This window comes from Lemur catta, chromosome 6, assembly GCF_020740605.2.
Source record: "Lemur catta isolate mLemCat1 chromosome 6, mLemCat1.pri, whole genome shotgun sequence".
NCBI lineage: Eukaryota > Metazoa > Chordata > Mammalia > Primates > Lemuridae > Lemur > Lemur catta.
Genome location: NC_059133.1, coordinates 65,562,573 through 65,584,019, shown reverse-complemented (window position 1 = coordinate 65,584,019; position 21,447 = coordinate 65,562,573). Strand labels below are relative to the sequence as shown.

General features: G+C 35.5%; 1 protein-coding gene across 1 annotated transcript in view; it reads left to right on the top strand.

Annotated features, from left to right (window-relative positions):
- LRRK2 (leucine rich repeat kinase 2) overlaps positions 1 to 21,447 on the top strand; it is a 129,565-nt gene that overhangs the window by 25,972 nt on the left and 82,146 nt on the right. Inside the window, exons 12-18 of the mRNA XM_045554018.1 lie at positions 2,958 to 3,087; positions 5,303 to 5,427; positions 9,854 to 9,966; positions 18,133 to 18,277; positions 18,421 to 18,560; positions 20,615 to 20,743; positions 20,818 to 20,988. Coding sequence (XP_045409974.1) covers positions 2,958 to 3,087; positions 5,303 to 5,427; positions 9,854 to 9,966; positions 18,133 to 18,277; positions 18,421 to 18,560; positions 20,615 to 20,743; positions 20,818 to 20,988 — 953 coding nt within the window. The remainder of the gene's footprint in view (positions 1 to 2,957; positions 3,088 to 5,302; positions 5,428 to 9,853; positions 9,967 to 18,132; positions 18,278 to 18,420; positions 18,561 to 20,614; positions 20,744 to 20,817; positions 20,989 to 21,447) is intronic.

The window sequence follows — 21,447 nt, the reverse complement described above, 5'->3', positions numbered from 1 at the left end:
AATTGCTATTCTCAAATCTCCCATATTCTACTGTGTAGTTAAAGAGGCCAGGGTAGGGCTTTCACTCCTGAAAATGAGGACTGCACTTTGTTGGGGCACCTTAGAGAGGAGGCAGACTTCTACTGTGTACATACAGCATTGCATTGGTGCTGTAATTCTCAACCACCTGGAAATCTTTGATTTGCAAATTGATCGAACAACCATGATTTTGTGAGATTTGCACTGATTCTTATTACAGTGTTTGAGGATTGGTTACATTCAGAGTCAGCCTTGATGTGTTTGTTCAGAATCAGTTCTCTGCTCTTTCTAGTTTTTTACTTCTTCTTAGACATCTGCTGAGTAAACTGTCCTCAGATCCCTTTGTATTGTCGTTGGAGTGCTGCCTTAGTCAAGTGTTAAGAACTGGGGCAGCTTGTTCGTCAACCTCCTTGGGCAACTTCTCATTGAAAGACACGTGGGAACACTGGGTGTGCAGGGCTGGGTACTGGATATGGGCGGGTTCTTTTCCCCCCAGAAAAATGACTGAGTGGGCAGAAGAGCTGGGTTGTTGGAACCATGGAGATTCCAAGGTCAAGATTCAAACATCTTGTGTGACATTTTCCCCATTTAATTAATTAATTAATCAATCAGTATTTATTGAGCTCCCTCTATGTGCTAGATAATCCCCTAGGCACTTGGGATACATCATTTAAATAGAAATCGCAGGCTCATGGAGCTTAAACTCAAGTGGGGAAGACATATAATAAGAATCACTAAAATATATGATCTGTGAAGTAGTTTAAAAAAAAACGAAGCAAGGAAGGAGAATATGATATGTTAGGAATCAGAGGGAATGAAATTGTGAATAGGCAGCTAGGAAAGAAGGTGACTGTTATTTGCCTTTTAAAAGAGATAATTTCCTGTTAAAATGGAGTAGATGAGGTCAAGAGCGTTATGTAGATAGCTGGTAAATGAGGTAACGTGTAAAATATTCTGTAAACTCTAAAGTGACTTCATGATGAAATTTCTTTTCCTAGGTCTAGTGTTTGCAATTTTCAAGTCACACATTGGGTTACTGTCAGTGTGGTCCCTGGACCAGCAGCCTTGCCTGGGAACTTGTTAAAAATGTGAATTCTAGGGCCCCATATGTACCTACTGAATCATAAACTCTGGAGCTTGGACCCAGCAACCTTTTTTTTTTAAACAAGCCGTACAGATGATTCTAATCCAAATTAAGGTTTGAGAACAACTGGTCTAGAGTCACTTTTGTCTTTTAAAGCTGAGGTCCCCAACCCACAGTGTACTTGATGTTGAACCTGTTAGCCTCCAGAACTGTGAGAAATAAATCCCTATTGCTTAAGCCTGCAGTCCCCAACCCCTGGTCCATGGCCTGTTAGGAACCAGGATGAACAGCAGGAGGTGGCCAGCCCATGAGCAAGCAAAGCTTCATCTGTATTTACAGCCGCTCCCCATGGGAGGAACCAGGATGAACAGCAGGAGGTGGCCAGCCCATGAGCAAGCAAAGCTTCACCTGTATTTACAGCCGCTCCCCATGGCTCCCATCACCACCTGAGCTCAGATCAGCAGTGGCATGATCTGAGGTGGAGCTGAGGTGGTGATGCTAGCCCTGATACAGATTATCATTAGCTCATTAGCAGAGAGGTTTGACTGCCCAATACACGTAAGGTGCTTGAATCATCCCGAAACCATCTGCCTGTCCCCCCAGTGGAAAAATTGTCTTCCATGAAACTGGTGAAACCTGTCCCTGGTGCCAAAAAGGTTGGGGGCTACTGTTTTAAAGTATCTCCTTGGTTAGAAGCTAGCCACTTTGGGGAAGGTTACTACAACCTCTGATGTGATCAAACCAAGTAACCAACTCTTTATCGTGTCTTAATGTGTGATATTCTGGATGGCTTCAAAAGGTATGAGTTTTTCAGGTGTTGGCAGTATTTTAGAATGTGTGTATCACTTCTACCGATTCCTGTGTTTTGTCCTATCTTTTCTTCTTCAGATAGACAGCTCATTTTTAAAAGCAGCACTTAAACTAAAACTTTCTAAGTTTCCTTTTTCTGCCACTTTCAAAGTGTAGTATTATACTGTATAATGTTGGAATTGATCTTTATATAGAGGCTTCAAGACAACTGATATTTATATGGAAACTTCAAGACAATGGATTTTTATTTTTGTGGGAAGTTTATTATAAAGAGAAAAAATATTCTGTAATCATCATTGCTGGAATACAGTTACTTTTCTACATGTAATGTAAAATCAGTTGTAAGCACATACATGTGTTTCCTAAGCTTTGGCATTACTTTGAGAAAATAAATGTCATTACTCTGTATCAGTGCTTTCTATCCCTGTGCCTATGATGGCATATACAGAGAGGATAATGTTTGCACAGGCCTTCGGGGTAGATAGACAAAGCAGCTCAAGGCTGAAAGCAACCCAGTGTGGTTCCAGCCCTTTCATCTCCTACCCCAGCACCACCCCCTCCAAAACCTGAGGGGATTGTCAGTGTCTCCACAGGCCTGTAACTCATTCCTAGCTCATTAGTGTCTAGCATGTCTGGCTAGTCTTAGCTCTATATAAATGCAATTATTTCTGAACTTGTTTTAAGTATTGCAATAAAATTAACTTTCATTCTTATTTTGGAGAGCATCATTTAAACACATTTTTTCTGCAGAAATACTCTATTCACCTAGACAGGGATATGTCGATTACTTTGAAACTAGTCTACTCTATAAATAAAAATTTTAAAAGCAAAACCTCAACAAAAGGTTAATAAATATGAAAAAATGAAAAATGGTGTATGTTTTAAAGAAATAAGTATTGTGTTTAAGTTGTGCATGAACTATACATTATATATGTTCTTGTATATGTTTTCCTATAAATTTGGACTATCTAATAGTCCACATCTTATTGCAAAAGTATGAAAATGTGCCTTCATTTCTACAAGTAACAATTAAAAAATCTTGTAGTTAATTTCAGAAAGATCCTGTTGTCGAAAGGAATATATCTGAATGTTTTGGAGTTAATGCAGAAGCATATATATTCTCCTGAAGTGGCTGAAAGTGGCTGTAAAATGCTAAATCATCTTTTTGAAGGAAGGTAATATAGATTCATGAACCTATGCAGAGTATATCATATTGGACCAAGTAGTACTTTTCAATGTAATCTTGTATCATTGATATCATGAACTTATTTTATCCGAACATTGAAAGGAATGGCAGAGATTATAAAAATATATTGAAAGATTGCTTTTGTGCTTGGTGCTTGGTATTGACTATGTTTTGAAAAATGGTAATTATATAGCATATACATAGCATACAACAGTTTGTTTGAATTATTGTGTAAGTGTGAAAGGTATAAAAGATAAAATCAGGATATGGCTTCTAATTGTCACTCTTTCACAACTAATATGTTATTTATTATTCCTTCATTTGAATTGACTCTGTCTTCTCTTACCACTCTCATTCGTTAGCTAGGGAAGCTTTTAGTCACATCTAGTCCAAGTGCAGACATATTAGGATTATATAGCAGGTTAGTGACATAACAGAGTCAAGATCCTTTTGTCTAGGGGTGGATGGTGGCAGGGAAGAAGGGTTGGGTTGGTAGGGACAGAACTACTGGCTTACAAAAACCTGTTTAACAGACTAAAACTGAATTATACACAGAAGGTGCCTACAGCAGGATATGCATTTTATTAAGTCAAAAATTGTGAGGTAACCTTGACATTGTCTGAGTAAATTTCAAACAAAAAGAGGCTATTATATATAGGAAACTGTCATTAGTCAAAGAAAAAAATAAATGGCACAGAAGTTACAGTAAAACTAATTTTATTCCTGGCTTTGCCCACTAATTAGAGCCAAGTGTTTGGTTTCTAAACTTCAGATTCCTGAAAGAGGGATAATAAATAATAACAATCTCGAAAGTTGTAAGTTTATAATGTAAGGCTTAAATAAATTAATTTTTAAAAAGCAATTAAGATAATGCCTGGTACATTTTAAGCACTCAGTAAATCATAGCTATTATTATACTGTTGTTAAATGTGAATAAATGAAGTGTATTAGTGTGATAGACTATTATGTAGCACTTCTGTAGACTTGTAAGAAGTGGGGTTAAACTGTCTTTAACTTAGTCCATTCAATCTATTTATGTTTATTGTATATCATATGTTAGTTATATTTCTGTTATTTAAATACTGCTCTTGAACATTTATGTGAAAAGTTTATCTTAAACGTGGATTTTTATAGTGCTAGAAGTGTGTGAACCTTTACAAATGAGGCAAAGCCACAGTAGAATAAACTACAATTTAGGTTTCTGTAGATTCTGGGCAAGCCATTTCATGTTTGGGCTGTTTCCTCATATGTAAAATGTGTACAGTTCTAGTCCTGGGGATTCTACGTTAGCTATGACAACATGCCCACCCTGCAAAACTCATGGTCTAGTTGTGGAGACTGATATAGAAACAGGTGATTACAATCCAGTGTGAGAGTACAACGGCATTGGTGTGTAAAAGACAGCGGTAAGAGCAAAGGGAACCCAGCCAGAGTTACAAAGGAGGGGGGCGTCCAAGAAAGGGACGTGTTTAAACTGGGACTTCAAGGTGGAAAAAGGGACTATATCTCTATAGCCATGGAAACCTGTGAAGTGAGAACATGGTTCTGATATGCACAGGTTTCAGTTAACATGGCACCGTACAAAGCAAGGACTGCCTGTATTAAAGTTCATAGTACCTACTGAAATCTCGTCAAGTGACATTTGTTCATATGTGAAGGAAAGAATACCTTAAATACCTTAGAGAAACCACAACTTTAATATATACCAAAAATAATTAAGAATACCGTGTAAGAAGTCCAGGGATGTCACTCTAGAATAGGCAGGTTGGTATGACGTAAAGAGCCCTGGCCTTGCAGTGAGATGAGTCTGGGCACCAGCCTTGACTCTGTCATTTTCTAGCGACAGGACCTTGATATTTAAGCTCCATCTACCTAAGTTCTTCATCTGGAAAATGGCGATAATGACACCTACTTTCTAGGGTTCTTGCAAGTGACCCAGACATACATCAGAAGGAAATTGTGAGTTTTAAGATACTAAATAAGAGAATTACCAGGTGACTACGAGTTCTACTTTTTGAGGTCAGAGTTAAGTTAAACAACAATTAAAATTATATATGCTTATACTACTGAATTCAAATGCATTTTCATATAGCCTTTCTTGGTAAAATATATTGGTTCTCTTTTCCTGTACTTGTTTCAATTTGGTGTTTATACCGTTGAATCAGATTGTTCTTTTAATAAGCATATCAATTTTATATCTCCAGTGACACCTCCGTGGATACAATGGCAGCAGTGGTCCCCAAAATAATAACAGTTATGAAAAGTCATGAGGCATCATTATCAGTGCAGCTGGAGGCACTTCGAGCTATTTTGCATTTTATACGGCCAGGTAAGTTACATAACTGATTGTAGGAAGAGACAGCAATTTAAGTGGATTTTTTACTTTTCATGAAATATCAACTTTCCAGGCAAAAATTAAAGGTCTAGTTTCTGTCAATTCAATACAGATCTTTCTTTTAAACCAAAAATAAAAATAGGCCAGGCGAGGTGGCTCACGCCTGTAATCCTAGCACTCTGGAAGGCCAAGGCAGGCGGATTGTTTGAGCTCAGGAGTTGGAGACCAGCCTGAGCAAGAGTGAGACCCCGTCTCTACTACAAATAGAAAGAAATTATATGGACAGCTAAAAATATATATATATAGAAAAAATTAGCCAGGCATGGTGGTGCATGCCTGTAGTCCCAGCTACTCGAGAGGCTGAGGCAGGAGGATCACTTGAGCCCAGGAGTTTGAGGTTGCTGACGCCATGGCACTCTAGCCCGGGCAACAGAGCAAGACTCTGTCTCAAAAAAAAATAATAATAAAAGTAGAGGATAAATGATGGTGCAGAATAATCATTTAGGGTTATTTATAAGAAAACATAATAAGAAAAGCCAATAATTTATTTACACAGAAAACACTACCATGTAAAGTGTGGAGCTTTTGTTTCTAAGGAGGATGCTCATCTCTGATAATGTTTTTATATTTCTGTTGCTATCATCTGAGTTCAAGCTTTTTTTTCTTTTCTGAACTATAATACTAGCTACTTAATTTTCATACCTCCTCTCTTCTTCATTTCAGTTCTTCTTTTACTCTGTGGTTGAATTATTTCTTCTCCAGTGTAACCGTGTGGCTCTTTCTTATCAGCCTCAGTGGCTTCCACTCTCCAGCCCCCTTTATCTCTGACTTACATCTGTCACCTTATTTGTCCTCCAAAGCCCATTTAAAGCACCTGTGCCTCCATTCATTCAACACATATTTATTAAGTGCCTCTTATGTTCTAAACCCTGTGAGGCTGTTAAGGTTTGAAAGATGAATGGAAAAAAAACACTACTATGGGAGCTTAGTAGTAGATAGACGTTTAAATGGTTAGTTACCAAACAATATGAGAGGGGTTGGTATGGATCCATGTATAAAAAAGGCTGTGAGAATATTGATGGAGCCACTAATAATTTAGTTAAAGGACTAGGTCAGGAGACTGTGATATTTGAGGTAAAAGGTGAATAGAGCCAGCCTGGTAGAAAGGCCAGGAGCTCATTTCAAGCAGAAGAAGAGAGTGCAGGTGTGTGGGGTGAGGGAAGCCTAGGGAAGAGAAAAGGGTTCTTGGGGATGAATGTCAAAGGACAGGCTGAGGTCTAAAGTGAAGGGCCTTGAATGCAATGCTAAGCAATTTGCAATTTTTTTTAATAGAAGTCAATTCAAATTTATGAAGGGCGATACTTTTTTTTCTGTTCTGTAAAATTCTCAATTCTTTTGAAGCCCAGTTTTGTTTCGTTTTGTTTTGTTCATTTAAAATGAAATCTTCCTAAATCTATCATTTTCTGTAATTATACAGGTATTTTATGTTTCTGTGTATAAGAGTATTACTCAGTATGAAAGTTCTTTTAAGGACAGAGCTTTCTTCAGTCATCTTTTAAAAATCCCCTAGTACCTTGAACAAAAGTAGCTATTCAATCAATATTTTTAAAATTGAATCATGGTGTCCCATTCACAGTTGTCAGCTTACTTTTTAGGTGTAATTTAACAGACATAATTTGCCTGAAAATATCATTGCTAGTTTTATTGAATTTTGTTTGTAGATTATAATAAAAAGAACAACAAACCCCTTTTGATTATCCTTGAAGGTGACAGCCTTATTCTTTTGAGGGTAGATTTGAGTTTTAAAGATAACAAAAAGATATTCAGATCTATTAGTAAATAAAATAATATTCTTTTAGTCCAAAGCCAAATTTTGCATATAGTATTTCTTTTCTTAATTGTTATTAAATTGACCCTGAAGCAACATTGTTAGTCAATAATCATTTAGATGTATTATGAGTGCCCTTGAAAATAATTACTTTAGGACTATAATTTATGTATGGAAATACATATTAATAAACATTTTATAACATATCAGAATATATGTACATTTCTTTGTTAGGTAAGGTTTAACCATCTAGTCTACTCTGTGCTGCCACACCATATTTCCATACTACACCACACCACACTGTGCCGTACTCTGCCGTGTTGTGCTACACTGTATCATTCTGCATGTCAGTGAGTAACTATGGTACCAGTATCGCAGTAGTTTCAAGGCTGAATAGGATTCTAGTTGAGGTTATTTTAAGATATCTAGATGTACATGTACTCATTTATTAACTAAATCGTATTCAGATTTCCTTAATAACAAAGATGTAGTAATACGTTACCGAAAATTTATATAATTCAGTATCCAATTAAGGACAGAATATTCCATCTAGTGTTATGTCTCTTAAGTTTCTTTCAGTTTAGTACTGTCCGCTTTCTCTTCTATTTTATAACAACAACTTATTGAAGAAATTAAGCTGGTTGCTTTAATATAATGATAATAAAGACCCTGTTATTTTAATGAAATATCATTTGACTTGTTCTTTCTTGACTTAGTGTTAGTTCCAGAGGAAATCATGTAAAATTATTTAAGAAGGGACATTGCAAATTGAGAAGTATATAGAGGAGAGTGATTAGGGATATAACACCACATCAATAAAAGCAGTAAGAGGAACTGAGATTGTTTAATCTAGGGAAGAGATGATTCAGGGGGATATGAAACTCTATTAAAATCTACTAATTTATAGCTAATAACAATAATAATACTGAAAAATATGGAGGACCTAAAAAGTATTTGAAGTGATTTCTGTATATTAACTCTTTTAATTCTCACAGCAGTACATAAAGGCAGATAGTACCTTTTTTTCAGTATTCAATAGACAATAAAAGTGAGGCATAGAAATGCAGAGATTTTTAATGTCACACCTTATATAGCAGAGCCAGATTTTCAACCTATGCAGACTGACTTCAGAGTAGGCACTTTAAAATACACATTTGTGCAGCGATGTGAATTGAACAACTGTTGTGTCTAAAGTACTATCCTTGGGTCTCTTGAGATCTGGAGATGATGAGGTTATGGATACTGCTCACAACAAAGTCTACAGTCCACACAATCTGGACTGTTATGTAGAAAGGAAATTATATCCATTTTGAATAGTAGGGCCTCAAGTAATAGAACAAAGACCAGAGATGAAATTTACAGGAATGCTCATTTGGTCTAAATATAAGGAAGATGTTTAGTAAGACCCATTACAAATGGCAAGTGTTTCCTACTCAGGAGGGCTGATTTTATGTTATGTTATGTTATGTTAATAGAGATGGAGTCTCGCTCTTGGTCAGGCTGGTCTGGAACTCCTGACCCCAAGCCTCCCAGAGTGCTAGGATTACAGATGTGAGCCACCACGCCCATCCAGGAGGGCTGATTTCAGTGGTCACTTCTGCTTAAAGTGCAGTAGGCAAGTTCAGAAGTTAGTGTGGTCTTAATCACTGAAAATGATACACAGAGAGTTTAAGAGACTTGGCCTAGGTTGTACAGCTGTTGTGAATGTCAGAACCTGTTTGAATAAATTTAAACTAAGGTCTGAAATTTCCCAGAGGATGGGAATCCAGCCTGCCTTGTTCACTGTGGTATTCACAGCATGTAGCAAAATCCCTGGCATATAGTTAGCATTCATATTTTTGTTAAGTAAATGAAAAGCTATATGCAGCCAATTTATAGTTGGTGTTAATACATATTAAGATGAAAGATTATAAGTAATTGTTTATAATAATTATTTCTATGGTCTCAGATTTGGGAAAAATCATTCATAATAATTTTACTTATTTATTATATTGTATAACCAAATTTTTTGATTTCTAGTGTTTTCAACAGTTTGAGTATGGTTCAGTTACAATGTAGTTTAATAAGGAGTATGTTTTCTTTAAAAAACTTAATACCGTTAAATAACCTTTAGAGGACTTCTACAAAATGACGTGTTTTCTACCATCATAGTGCTGAAACTCGGACCTTGTATTTTCCACTATTATTCCAGCTTCTCATTTGTGCTTCCATTTCATATCTGACCTTTTTATGTTGTAGCCCAAATAACTTTGAGCCTCAAGTTGTCTACTGTTGCATGAAAAATCTTCCAGTATCTTAAAGCACAGCCTATGCAAACAAAAAGAGATTTTGTTACAGAAAATTCCTCCACTTCTTGCTACTTTAAGTTCAATAAGTGTCCATAGCATTGTATTTATTTTATATTCAGTTATGAACTGTTTTTATAGATTCCTTGTAACTAGGAGTTACTTTTTTTTTACAAGGAACCATATACTAGAAAAACCATGTACATGTGTATTTTTGGATTAATTTTGATCATTTGTAACAAGTGACAATCTTCAGGGTAAAAATTTATGAGAAAAGCATTTATTTCTTTATTATTTTTATATCTAGGCATGCCAGAAGAATCCAGAGAGGATACTGAATCTCAACATAAACTAAACATAGTTAAAAAACAGTGTTTCAGGAATGATATTCAACAACTGGTCCTAGCGGCTTTGAACAGGGTATGTTGAATATAGGTTTTCTGCCTTTATACTGTTAACTAGAATATTACACTTGGGGACCTACAGGGCCTTTTTAGTCTAAGTTTTCCATCCTCTGTTCACTATGATGCTAGAAAGTCATGTGGTTAGAAACATAAGATGAAAAATAGGGATGTGGGAGGTGAAGTTATGTACTAAGCCAAGTCCAGTTAAGTGCACTATCAATTCCAGACTTAGGTAAGGTTCTTTTGATTGCTAGTAACAGAAATCCAGTCTGGTTTGCTCAGTCAGAAAGAGAAGCAAAGAGCCAGATGTCGAGCTAAACTTCACGGGCAATGTCAGGAGCTAGGGCCGCTGTTTTCTCTATCCGTCCTTTCCAGCTGCTTGTCTGGATTTTCTGGGTCCCATGGTAAAAGGTTCAACGCAGGAAGACATATCAGGCACAACAGTAAAGTCTTCTTTGATTTCTATGCTACTTTTCATTGGTCTTCTCAGAGATAACCTCTCAAATGGTTGGTATGCATTTTTTCTTCCCATTTTTAGGCCTTTATATACCTACATTATTACATTATAGTGAAAGTATCAATAAATCATGGGAAGTATGAAAAAAGGAGAAGAGGGGAATTACATTTATATTGTACAATGCAAAAGATGTTGATGGAATTAATATGGTTTGGAAGCTTAACATAAGATGAATTGGTCTTTTTTAAAAGATACAAAGATGTAAAGAATGATGAGAGTGAATGTTTTTATGAAAGGAAAAGAGTATTCAAATTAATTAATGGAAATGATTCCTTGTGATTTGGTGTGCTTTGATAAATGTCATAAATTAATTAGAGTAGCCTCCAGAGAGATCTCCTTGAAAAATTCAATTTAAACTGAACTGTGTAACGTAATTGTCTCTGATATGTTTGAGTCATTTGTATTCAAATCTTAATACGATTCTTGAGTATAGCAAGAGTATATACTATAATGGGTTAAATTTAATTTGAGAGGTATTTGTTTTTAAAAAAAAAGTATATGGAAGGAACTTGTTAGGCACTGGGAAGATAAAAAAAAATGGATATTCTTCGTACTCTTTGCTCCTGGATCTCATAATCTGGCAAGGGGAACAGCAACCGCGCATGAAAGCAGTTGTTCTACGGTAGCAATCGTGAGCCATGCTAGCTTTGTGGACATACTCTAGGAACACAGAGGAGGAAACAGCTAATTTGGTGTTGCCAGAGAAGAAAGAGGTGGCAGAAAAGCCTTATAGACAACTCTGATTCTAGTCGGCCGACCTTCTCTGAAGTTGTTGGGCATGAGTGTCATAGAGGGGAAGCAGTCAGGAGTCAAGAGAGCCGGCAAGCACTATGATGTGGACAAATAACTCAGCTCCCACGGTTGACTTACCTTTGGTAGAAGTGGTTGAGAACTACTTTTTTTCCCCCATGCCAACACCTGAGTAATGACACTCAGCATCTCACTAAACAGTGACTATCACCAGGAGGTGAGGAGTTACGGTCACAGGGAAACAGAAGCAACAATATTTTATTTTAAAAAGCTCCACAATGTGATTCCCCTAATCGTTCACCATGGTTGAGAAAAAACGCTCTAAAACATGAGAGTGATTACTTTAGCTCTAAAATTCTGTGATTGCAGGTCTCACTCTGAATAATGTTGACAGAGCATCAGAGGTTTCAGGCCCAAATATTGCAGACACAATGAAATAACTACCATTACAAAGACATCCAAACTTGGAAAGCAGAATTCCAAACAAAGTAGAACTTGCGATTCAGCTATGACTTACAAAGCAGAGACTAAGAAACATATTTTATTAAAGGGAGTCCATGTTTGGATACATAAAATTCCAGTAAAATTCAAGCTGAAGTTAAAATCTCTGTCTGGAACATTGGTGTTCCATTTATGCCTGATCCTTTTAGCTTTTCCACAGATGAAAACTTTGTCACCTTTTCCAGAGAGATCTATCGTTACTGGAGAACAAAGTAGAAAATAGACTGTCAACATTTTGGCTGCATCTGTGTTTTGTATGGGGTGACACTCTTGTTCTCTTCAGTCAAGGAACCCAGTAAAGTAAAACCAATCTTTTGATGAAATCGACACACATCAAAGACCTTTGGGCTTCACAAAAACCTTGAAGCTAAATGTACTCAGCTTAACTATTGATATTTATTTTAGTTGGAAATTATATGTAGTCAAAGAAAGAGCTAATTTGCCAAATCAACAACAAAAGAACAACAACAAAAAGAAATTATGTATGAGTAAAATTTTAAAAGGTTTATAGATGACACTACAGAAAACCATGAAAGTTAACTTAAAGGTACACAAGAAGAGTTGAACGTATGAAAAGATATACCTTCTTTTTTGATTAAAGGGCTAATTTTTAAAAATTGTAAATTGATCTATATTTATGAAACCTTAGTAACAATAACAATAGTATTTTCTGGAACTAGGTAAGCTAGCATAAAATTTGTATGAAAAGATTAATATGCATGAATTATCAGGAGAATTTTAAAAACAGTGATAATTCAGATGGTCGGACTCCAACAGATCATCAAATATATTATAAAATTTTAGTAATTAAAATGGTCTGATACTGGCATTGGAGGAGATAAAATCAATGTTACATAATGGTGGCTCAGGAAATAGACTTGAATGAAAATGTGCAATGATATGATATTCCCTGATCACTGGGGGAAAAATAGATTACTCAATAACTTCTGTTGGAACAACTAACTCCAGGCATTTGGGAAAAGCAAAGGAAGCTGAATATTTGGTTTATTATTTTTGCCAAAACACATTACAGATGGGTGAGATTTAAAGGTAAAAAAGGAAATTGGCTTATGTACATATGAAAAGGTTCAACTATAATCATTATTAATGTAAATTAAAAAAGAAAAACTTTGTTGGAGGGAGACTTGGTAACATCTATCAAAATTAAAATGGATGTATTTTCTGATCAGCAGTTCCACTCTAAGAATTTTTAATATAGATTTACTTGCACATGTACACAAAGATTTTTAGACAGGAATATTCATGTGGCATTATTTGTACTAAGAAAAATATGGCAACAAATTAAATGTTTACGTGGTAATCATTAGTGCTATTTGCCAAATATTTTTACTTCTCTACCTTGTGGTTCTGGCACAGTATTTAGTAGTTAAGTTGAAGCATATGACTAGTTTTGGCCAAAGAGTTGTATATGGAGGAAATAGCTGGTGGGTATCTTCCAGAACACTCTCTCAGGCACTGCACGCCCTGCATTGTTTGAGGTAGCAGTTGCTCCATCAGCAGAGGTCCCTCCAGACCTGTAACACATATGTAGCATGAGTAAGAATTGAACCTATTGTTTTATTGGCCTATGAAATACTGAGATTGCAGTTTCATTTAATCTGTCCTGACAACACAATACCTATCAATAGAGACCAATCAGATGAATTATACTACTTCCAAATTATATAGTTCTATGTAGGGATTAAAAAACAATGAGATGAGATTCCTAATGTGCTAAGGAAAAATCTCCAATTTTCCATGAATATGAATATATCCCCCAGGTTTCCATTTTTTCCTTCATGTATATTAACACATTATCCATACATTTTGATGAAATTAGTATATTTCTACTTCCTAATATCCTCTCCCTTGTCTCTATCAACCAATTTTAGCAGATTGTACAGTATTTGCTTTTATAGCTTCAGCTATGCAAAATTATCTAATAGTTAAGTTTGTGGGTCCTGGAGTCAACATATCTGAGTTTGAATCTGAATTCTACCACCTACAGACTATGCACCCTGAAAAGTTACTTAATATCTTGGTTTCATTATGTATAAAATGGAGTTAATAAATGGTTTTTCACTTAGAGTTATTATGAATATTTTATGAGATAATTCATGAGAGTATGCAGTCAATGAGTGTTAATTAATGTTATTAACATTAGATTTTAAAGTATCTTTTGACCTCTGGCTATAAAAAATGAGAAAATCAGAGTATTCATATTTTCACTATCTCTTCCTGTTTTCCCACTGACTTTGGTTAAATAAATTAATTCTACATTGGCAGGGTGTATAATATTTACATTTGGTTTTATAACCATACTTCTTAAGTTTGCTTTCATCTTATTCCTACGGTTATGTGGATTCCATGTTCATCTCAAGTCCTTTTTTATGTTTTTCCATGCATCTTTTAGTTGTCCCAATATCTTTAAAAAAGTTTAATTCCCTGAACATTTTGATGTTTAGAATTGTTTTGTTATTGTTGTTGTTGCCTTTAGATTTGGACTCTTGAAAAACAGTTTTGTTGGTTATAAAATATTGGAGGTTTTATTTTCCTTCCTTGAAGAGTTTGTAGGCATTCCACTGTGTTCTAGTACTGAATATCTTAGTGGAGAAGTCTGACACGAGCTTCATTTTTTTCTCACTTTTAAGTGACTTGATATTTTTGTCTGGCTGCCCAGAGGATTCTGTTACCTAGAAATCTAACAACTGTGTTAGGATATATCTCAGTGTTAGTCCTGGGATCTGGTGTTCTCATTCTAGCTATACATTCAATCTCTTTTTTTCTTCTAAAGTTTTCTTGAATTACATCTTTAAATTTATACTTTTTTTGTTTCATTATTTTATCTTTCTTCTTTGGGGACATCAGTCATATAATCTTGGACCTCTTTTGCCTTAGCCTTTTAATTTTTCAAAGAATAATCCAGAGGCCACTAATTATTTATCAGCATGCTATTAACTCATATATGAGGGGCATAAACCTATACATTTATTTTATATATCCAAGAGCAAGGATCAGATTAATAAGAGAAAAAGGAGAAAGGGAGAAAAGAAAACAAAAACAAATTATCAGGTAATAATGAGTTCATTTTCCTTTATTTGGCTAATCTACTTAGCTGCCAGCTAGGAAAGAGACCAGTGTGGGCATTTTTTCCCTTGAGCTGGCTAGCTTACTCAGTAGAGAAACTATGTCCGTTATTTATGGATTCTCTTAAAAAAAAATTAAAAAACTTGAGTTGTAGAGCACAGGTGGTAGCATGTTTCTAATTATTGTTTGTAGGTGTCCTTCTTTTGGCACTGCCAAAGTTTCACTTGAAAACACTTGCTAAGTAAATTAGTAAGTTAATTTTATTCTCTATTTAGACAGAAATACAATCAATGACTATTTTCAAGATGGAGTATTAGATGAGTGAAGAAAAGTCCACTGTAGGCTTGTAAATATTATTATATTATACCTATATAATACATATATGTATATATTAATATTTCAAATTTATTTAACCATTAAAAACCAAATACTCCTAGTTAAGCACCATCACATGTTATCATGTGATACTCTGAATTCTCTTTTTGTTTAGATAATCACCGATTTCCTACTGCAAGTCATTAGTCATCATTGAACTGGACTGAAATTGTTAGAGACTAGGGGAGCTCAAGACAGAAGGACCAGTAGTTGAGTAGATACTTGTTACAGGTAAAGATATGAAGGAGAAAGATAGTACATTATAAATATCAATGGATAGAATTTTAGCACAAAAGATAAGCCTCTGATGCATTTTGAGCTGAGGAACAGAACTGGCTACATAATTTGTGGGGCCCAGTACAACATGAAACTTGGACTCTTTGTTTGAAAATTATTAAAGATTTCAAGATGGTGACAGCAGAGCATTAAACCAAGTGCTCTGAGCATGGAGCGTGTGTGACTGTACAAGTGCACACCTGGGAGGCTGGCCCTGCCTGCCAAGCAGAAATGATGGTACTGTTAACCAAACAGAAAGTTCAGAGATAAGCTGACTTCTTTTTTTATTTTTTTGTTTTTTAGAAGATACTAACTTTTGGCTTTGAATATCTGAGTTTAAGATACTGGTGTCAAGCAAAGAGAAATATGGGCTTAGAGGTTAAGAAAGTTTAAATTTGTGCTTTGAATTATGTACTCAAAGGTCTCTATGTCTTAATTTTTTTCATCAATGCACAGGGATAATAATAGTCTGTCCATGTCAGAGGGTTTTGATGAGGTTTAAGTGAGTTATATGAAGTGATTAAAAGAGTGTCTGGCATGTAGCAAGTGCTGTGTGGGTTTTGGCATTGTTATTGTGGTTGTTGCTATTGTTGTTATTGTGATTAAGCCATATTAGTGTATGAAATCCCATCCGTGAAAAGAAGAATTTTAAGAAAAGAACTTTGGACAAGGTTTGGAGTTGAAAGAAGAGATTATAAAGGTGATGGGCAAATGAATGGTTTTAAAGTTTGAGAATAATTAAGGGAGTCCTGTGTCATGGAAATCAAGGGATGAAAAAGCAGCAATTAAGTTGTTAGTGGACTTTTTTCTTTGAATGGTTTTTATTCAGAGTGGCTGGGACAGAAGTTTGATTATGTGAAATTAAGGGGTAGGGAGAATGTGGAGGTAATGGGTGTAGACTTTTCTATTAATAAACATAGAAATGAAGGAAAAGTGGTAACCTGATAGCAGGGAGGACCCATTAAGGGAAACTCTTTCCCAGTAACACTTAAGTTTTCATCTCTAAGGAGAAGGTTTAGCCAAAGGTCTGACCCGTGGTCATCTCTCAGTATTTATTGCATGGACAGAGTTATCGTATTTCATCCTAATAATAACCCTGTATTATTAAGATTGTTTTAGAGGGAAAGAAGCTGAGACAGACACCAAACCATCCCTCTAGTTTCACTTTGCACCACTTTGAATGTCTTTATATTTCTTGAATAACCTTTTACTTACCACTTCTGAGTAAATGTTATTTCATTCATTTTTAATGGCCTTCAGATTCATAGAATTTAAACACAAATTTACTTGGCTCCAAAGCTGATATGCTTTCACTACTCAGGGAGTTGGTAAGATGGAGATAGTGACAGGAAAAAAATGTTACGTGGGGAAAGGGTATGAGTGTCATATTGAATGACAGATGAAATGATGTCCACGCTAAGCAATGAGGAGGTGGGGAAGTAGGGCAGGTACAGGGTGAGAATCTGGTGCTTCTCCCACCTGCTATAAAAAAAGATGCTGAATAAAGACATTTGGGAGGCATTAGGGGATTAGACTGGGAAAGTGATGAAAATCTGTTTATTGAGAGTACAGAAGTGAGGAAGGTGGAAGGCAGAAGGTTTTGGTCGAAGAGTCTACATCAGAGCTTGGGGTCTGCCTAGAAGCTATTTCAGCTCTATAGTGTATCTGTGGTGGTGGCAACCGAGTCTTTGGAGTGGAGATACTTTGAAACTAATGTCTGCAAAATATCATCCTGTGTGAAATCAAAATCCTTAGAAGGGTAGCACTGTAATATTTGAAAGGAAAGCTATGATGTGGGCATTCACATCATGGTAGATATTTGGAGAGTGGTGTTTTTGTGTGGAAAAGCAGAGATGACCAATGTTAGAGTCAGATGTATGTTACAGATGTCAAAAGACGGGAGATGTGACTGTGATTGTGTTGACTGTTTTCTTTTCAGTTGATGAGCAGGATGGCCTGGGGAAAAAAGTGGCTTCTATTAAAATGCCTGTACATAATGTCAGGTCATCTGGAGGAAATTCAGATGAAAGAGATGAGAGATGTTGTGATTAAAATCCTGAGCTTTTAAGGCAGACACATGCCTGGCCCTGACACTACTTATTATCTCTGTGACTTGAGCTCTTCTTGTTCCTGCATCTTTAATGTTGGACAAACCTATGACAGGAGGCTGTTGAGGGGAGAAATGAAATAAGGCTTTAACACTTGAAGGAAAGAGTAATTCTCAGTTAGTATTTTCTATGGTGAGAGGCAGCATTGCATTTTATTCATTAAGTATATAGGCTTTGGGATCAAACATCCTTGGTTTGGTCTCATCTTTGCAATTTCCAGTCTGTATGACTTTAGGAATAGTTACTCAACCTTTCCTACCCTCAGTGAACTCATCCTCTAATGGGGATGATGTTAGTAGGATTTCATGAGATTGTGAAAAGAAAATGCTTGCAAAGTATTTAGCACAATGCTTGGCACAGAAGACGCACTCAATAAATGTTAAAATGCTTAGATCTTATCCTTAATAATGAATACAATTAATTAGTAATATAGCAGACAATCAAGGATATTCATTTGTATTTGGTTTACTTGATTTATATTTTGTCAGTATAAAACTGGTTTTAACTAAGGAAAGTGTTAAGATCTTATTTTTAAAAGCAAATATTCTTAAATGCCTTTTGATTGTAGTTCATTGGAAATCCTGGGATTCAGAAATGTGGATTAAAAGTAATTTCTTCTATAGCACATTTTCCTGAAGCATTAGCGATGTTATCCCTGGAAGGTGCTATTGATTCGGTGCTACACACACTGCAGATGTATCCAGATGACCAAGGTCAGTACAGTCTGAACTCAGGATTTAGAATGACTTTTTTTGGCTATTGGCTATTGACTTTAAATTTTTTCTTCAGTTTTTCTTCAGTTTTGAGATTTAAAACAACAATTAATTTTTGTTTATTTTTTCTTTCATTCTCCTAGAAATTCAGTGTCTGGGTTTAAGTCTTATAGGATGCATGATTACAAAGAAGAATTTATGCATAGGAACTGAACATCTGCTGGCAAAAATTCTGGTTTCCAGCTTGCAACGATTTAAGGATGTTGCTGAAGTACAAATTGAAGTATGTGCAGTATCTTGAAGGGAATTTGGGAACTTGGGCAGATTTCACTTTCAGAGCAGTTTGTGTAATTCCCACTTTGCATTAGTGCATTCTAGTTAATTGAAAACCATTTATCATTTTGTAGTATTTTAATTATAGAAGGCAAAGAGCATTGGATTGAATCTCTAAAGATCCAGGGTTTCATTATTAAATCTTGAAAATCAGCCTATTTATTTGCCATTTGTCCTTCCCATAAAAGAATAAGGAATGTGCTAAGAAAATTCCAGCTAGCTGAGTTTATTTGCTTAGATTTTAGATAAATAGATGTTATAATTATTCTGAAGTTTATCACTCGCTGTGTTTTATTGTGGGCTGCTTAGTAATTTTGCTTCTTGATTTTCTTTCTTGCAGTGTTATAATGTTTTTAACACTTTTCATCAAGCTAAATTTAAAACATGTTATGTAACAATTGTCTTTATAAGAAATCCAAGATACTGGCCTAGGCTTAATCCAAGGGACATTAAGAAATAAATTCTGTTTTAGTTTTTTTCTTTTAAATTTTAGCAAAACAGTTTCAGAGTTTCTGCTTTGGTTATAATTTTTGTTGTTGTTAAGTTTTTAAGTACTTTGGATTATAGTTTTTAAGTAAGGGAGTTTGCATCTTTCATAAACCACACTCAGCCAATATTTTCATAAATGGCAGCATTGACCAGGAATAAAAATATCTAGGCTCTAATTTTTGCACAGACATTATCAATAAATAAGAGAATGTGTGTAAAGTGTTTTTTTTTTCAATTATTAAGTGCTGAACACACAACATTCTTAGATTAAAAACAACAATGCATTTGATAACTTTGCTTTTCATAACATGGTAGCCTGATTAAAGCCAAGAGAGATTGATTAAAAGTAATCCTAGGAAAGGAAATGATTTTGTTTATGTGTGGAGCTCTCAATCACTGTGGATTAATTCATCTGGGCATAAATTTTAGGATCTCTACAGTAGAGGTTATAAATTATTGACCAGTAGGCTAAATATGGCCTGCTGACATATTTTATTTGGTCAGTGCAGTGTTTAAAAGTTTTTAATTTGAATGATGTGCCTTCTACACATTTGCCTTTCTGGCTTTGCTGCAGCATTCATTCAGGTTTGCAGGAACCTTTCTTTGCTCTAGAGGTAGGTGGACCACACGTCCCTCAGACATGCATAAATTAAGACTACTTCTCTTATCAAATGTTAGGAAGTATTTGTAGAAACTTAGCATCTTAAGAGCTCAAAAAAATAATTTTGAGATGATTTTATTAATATATTAGAGGTAATAAAATATTAAAAAGTTAAGATGATCTTTGGTGGGTTTACCCAAGCTAAGTAATAGTAAAGTCATAAGTTCAATCTTTCCATAAAGTATCCCATGGGTGGAGAGGCCAGACCACTCTTGAGGATGTGCTTGAGGTGGTTCTAAAAAGAAACGGTCATCTTTATAAATAACTTGCTACAAGAATGTAAACCTCCAAGTACCTTCAGAGCTTCTCAAATGCACTCAACGTGAATGAAATCTAGGAGCTCATACTTGTCTCTTTGAGGTAAAAATTTCAGAAGACAGCCAAAAGTTTGGGGGAATATGCTAGGCTCTCTAGAGAACCTAATCTGCAATCTTGTAATAAAAAAATTTACTCTAGTGGCCTATTTGGATCTGTAGCCCGGCTGATTCAGCTGTTCTAATCCTGTTTAATATCTGGCGGTCATCCTATAGGTATGACTTTAGACAGCGTTCTTTAAAAGCCACGTTTTTGAGAGTTAAGTCTTTTTCCTGCTTCGCTAGATGATGGTTTGTTAGCTAGCATTTTCTCTGTGTGCCTGTTGCATTTCTTAGCAATGAGAGAGTGCAAGGGGTATTTGCTAACAGAATTATTTCAAGGTTTACAGCTTTCAAAGCACAAACCTAATAAATATATCTATAGTTAAATGGACATCCTAGGTATTAAGTTTCAAATACAAACTCTCTGTTGCACATTAATTATGTATTCTTTTTGCCCATAATTGCTTATATTATTCTTATTTTTGGTCATGCTTTCAGGGCTTGCAGACAATCTTAGCAATACTTGAATTGTCGGTGTCTTTTTCCAAGCTCCTGGTGTATCATTCATTTGATTCAGTAATATTCCATCAGCTGTCTTCCAGTATCATGGAACAAAAGGATCACCAGGTACAGTGTTTTTCACTTGCACACTAAATGTTATGTATTTAGCTGACTCTAATTCTCAATTCCACCTTTTTTAGTTTATAAACCTCTGTTGCAAGTGCTTTGCCAAATTAGCTGTGGATGATGAGTTAAAAAATACGATGCTAGAGAGAGCATGTGACCAGAATAACAGTATCATGGTTGAATGCTTGCTTCTATTGGGAGCTGACGCCAATCAAGCAAAAGGAACAACTTCTTTAATTTGTCAGGTAAATATTCAATGTCTTACTTTTGTCTTTTCTCTATTTTTTTGCCCTGCCATTGTATAGCTCTTACATTCTATTATTCTTCACTGTAGGCAGGATTGACCAGATTATTGTAATTGCTTGTGATTTGTTGTAGGAGTTTAGATTCACAGAATTTCAGAAGTGATAGGGTCTTTTAAGTGTTATCCAGTCCAAGCTTCCATTTTACTTGCTCACATACCTTGGTAGGTTGAAAAATAACTTTTTTCAAATGTGTCCCTGACTATACAACTTGTTCTCCAGCCACACTCCACTGAACACACAGTTTTGATCATTTTTTCAGCCATTTTCTTTATTTTTAGTTTCTTTACCTAGAAAGTTCTCCTCTCAGTGCTACTGCATGAAATCATGCAGGCTGTGCACTGCACATCTTTGGGGGTGTTATTCACACAGACATCCCTTGCTGTTGGCCACCCTCAAAGT